The sequence below is a fragment of the Notolepis coatsorum genome (assembly GCF_963971535.1).
Source record: "Notolepis coatsorum genome assembly, chromosome: 8".
Taxonomy (NCBI): domain Eukaryota; kingdom Metazoa; phylum Chordata; class Actinopteri; order Aulopiformes; family Paralepididae; genus Notolepis; species Notolepis coatsorum.
In genome coordinates, this window is record NC_140172.1 from 1,160,666 (window position 1) to 1,164,337 (window position 3,672).

The window sequence follows — 3,672 nt, forward strand, 5'->3', positions numbered from 1 at the left end:
CTTCCTCCTCTCCTCTCCTCCTCCTCCTCCTCCTCCACCGGGAGCAGCGTACTGGCTCATGTTAGGCAGGCCATGCATTATGCAGCAGCTTAGGCCACAGCGCTGGATCTTCATGTTCTCGGCTACAGTCCACCTGTCGCTGCTCTGGTCGTAGCGCTCCACGTTGGAGAGGGTGGGGAAGTCATTGGAGCCTCCGACCACGAAGAGCAGGTCGTCCAGCACCGCGATGCCAAAGTAGCAGTGGGGGGTGAGCATGTCGGGCAGGGCGTGCCAGGAGTCAGTCAAGGGGCTGTAGGCCTCCGCGCTACGCAGGTCGTGTTCACCGTCACACCCTCCCACCTGAGGACAGGACACATGAGAGGAATGTTTTAGTATGTTGTTAAGGCAGGCAGACACTGTATTAATCCACTTTGAGGGCATCACAGCAGCATTGCAAGTCAAATGATACATATCTATAAAAATATCTAGTATAAAGCATTTGTCTCTGTGTGCACCTACCGCATAGACTTGTCCTCCGTATGCAGCGACTCCCAATCCGCCACGCCTGCTGCTCATGGGGGCGATCAGAGTCCACTGGTCGGTGTCTGGGCTGTAGCACTCAGCTGTGTGCTGTGACCAGCCACCACAGATGTAAACCTGTAATAAAAAAGAATATTCTAATTTAGTTTATATATTCCATTTTATTTCATTCTACTTTAATTGTTTAATGTTGATGCACCAAAGGACCCAGACACATTCCTTGTATGTGCAGCTGACTTGATGAAGACATTTCTGATTTCTGATTCTGAATGATACCAATCGCTTAGTTTTTTATGTAAATGTTCATCTACCACCCTGTGTTCCTCAGTTCCACCCACCTTGCCGTGGAGGGCTGCTGCGCTGGCGTGGCTCCTGCGTTCCAGCATGGGTGAGATCACTGTCCACTGGTTGGTTTCAGGCTTGTAACACTCAGCGGTGTTCAGTAGCACGTGTCTGTATCCTCCCATGGCGTAGATACAGCCATCCAACGCGACCACGCTGACGTGACCGCGGCGTGAATGCATGGGAGCCGCCTGCAGCCAGCTGCAAGTGACGAGGTTGAACTTGCGCACACTGTTCAGAGCCTCTACGCCGTCCATGCCACCGACGCAGTAGACCAGACCGTGGAGATAAGCGGTGCCGTGGAAGGCCCGGGGACTCTCCGGCGTCTCCGCCTCACCGCTCACGTCCATCCATCCACCGGCTCGGATATCGTAAGCCTCCATGCCATTGGTCACACTGCCGCCACTATAGCCTCCGATGGCCAATAGGACCTCCTGGGGAAGGCGTGGGCGGGTCAGGGGGTTTGGGAGCCTGTCGGAGCCAGGGGGGTTCAGGACGCTGAGGATGAGGGCCCTGCAGTCAGGGCTGTCCCTCACCACAGGGTTGTTATGGATGTTGTTCAGCAAGTAGTCAGGCCTCATCAAGCCCATGCGAACCTGGGAAGAGACAAGCAAGTACAACTTAGACAGCGGTTGTAGACGGTTTCACTGGAATTCTGTTGCTAGGGAGCGGTTTGGACCCAAATGTTTGAGAACAACTGTACTAGGGAACCTAGTGTTGTTTTCATGTCATGCACAGTAATACAATTAGTTACCTTGGGCAGCAGCAAAGGGACGTGTGTTTTACGCTCCTCACAGGAGTGGTCGATCCAATGGAGGATGGCCTCGAACACCGTCTCCTCACTCTTCACGTTCAGATCATCCCTCTCGATGATGTCCACCAGTTGCTGCAGGGACAGCTCCACAAACTCCTGTGAGACGCGCAGCATCTCCTCAAAGTGGCACACGATGAAGAGATGGGCCTTGCGCCTCAGGTCAGGGCAGCAGTAGATGTCCGCAAACCTCCAGATGCCGACACAGTTTTCCAGAGACAGCTGGCCCTCTAGGAAGTCAGAGCACACTCCTACTATGCCAGTGACGAGAAGCTGGTCTGCAGCCACCAGAAGCTCTTCCACGTTCTCTGCTGTCACAGGCACAAAGCGTGTGTAGGCATACTCTATGATGAGCTGCATCATAGCCGCGGACACCCCAGGGATAGTGTAGACTGGTTTCTCTGAGTTGCTCCAGCGAGTGAAGAGGGTTCTGTGGGATGCAGAATATAGACATCTGATCAGTAAGCAACATTCTGTCCTGTGTAGTAATATATATTCACTGTAGAAGTATAGGGTCTTAGCACAGTAGAATTATAGTATCTGTTTACAGTAGAAGTACAGTATAGTATCTGTTTACAGTAGAAGTACAGTATAGTATCTGTTTACAGTAGAAGTACAGTATAGTATCTGTTTACAGTAGAAGTACAGTATGGTACTGTATCTGTTTACTGTTTATTAAAGATGGAAATTATGAGACATTAAAATGATAAAAACGGTAATAAGACAACTAGATAAAATAGCTAAATAAGACAAACAGTAAGACAATAATATAAGACAATAAAATAATTACAAATAAAATTATAAATAGTTAAAATAATAAAATAGCAAAATTAGATAGTAAACAATAACAGAAAATGTTATAACAGTAAAATAAGACATTAAAAAATAACTAAAATGATAAAAAGAAACGACATAAAACAATGATACAAATTATAATAAAATATTTAAGTAAAATTAATAGAAATAGAGATATCTGATCAGTAAGCATCATTCTATCCTGTGTACTAATATATATTCACTGTAGAAGTATAGGGTCTTAGCACAGTAGAAGTATAGTATCTTTTTACAGTAGAAGTACAGTATAGTATCTTTTTACAATAGAAGTACTATAGTATCTTTTTACAGTAAAAGTACAGTATGGTATCTTTTTACTAACCAAGTTAACCTGAACCAAGCTAACCTGAACCGAGCTAACCTGAACCAAGATAAACGTACCTGAAATAGGTGCTGCAGCCACACAGGATGACCTTGTGGGCGTTAAACTCAGTGCTGTTGACTTTAATAACCACATCACAGAACCTTCCCTCCAGACGCAGGTCATTAAGGATTGTACAGGACATGGTGCCTGTTTCCTTTTCCATGTGGTGATTTTAAAATTGTATCTACAGTATATATTCAAGCTTATAGACAAGTAGCCGGAAACAACAAGTGATATCTTCACTTGTCTTCTGAGATCTGAGAACTTCTGAGAGAATTGTTGAATAGATACACAAATGTTCTAGAATGTTCTATTATGACATCATACTGTGACATCACAAATGTTCTAGAATGTTTGATTATGACATCTCATACTGTGACATCACAAATGTTCTAGAATGTTTGATTATGACATCTCATACTGTGACATCACAAATGTTCTACAATGTTTGATTATGACATCATACTGTGTCATCACAAGGAACATGTTTGAGGGTCATTTGAATAATTTGAATATTTGAAATAATATGTTGACATTAAAAAAGAACAAATAAAATGATAAAAAAAACTACATAAAACAATGATACAAATTATAATAAAATATTTAAGTAAAATGTATAGAAATAAAGAAAAACAAGACAATGAAATAAAGATAATAATTAATTTAAAAGCTATTTTAAAACGGTAGGTTTTGAGCAGTGCCAACCGAGTCTGCTGTCCTAACAGACTTGGGGTCTGTAGGGTAAGCACTTATTCCCTCCGCCCTGAACATTTATGGAGTGGATGTGTGTATCTGTCAGTGG

General features: G+C 44.0%; 1 protein-coding gene across 1 annotated transcript; it reads right to left on the reverse strand.

The window, feature by feature from the left end:
* Positions 1-1,266: 1,266 nt before the first annotated feature.
* Positions 1,267-2,035, reverse strand: LOC311232904 (kelch-like protein 10; the record flags this gene model as incomplete). Its single annotated transcript, XM_084319740.1, has 2 exons — positions 1,267-1,292; positions 1,657-2,035. 2 exons carry the CDS (start codon positions 2,033-2,035, stop codon positions 1,267-1,269), a joined length of 405 nt encoding a protein of 134 aa, XP_084175866.1.
* Positions 2,036-3,672: the final 1,637 nt, after the last annotated feature.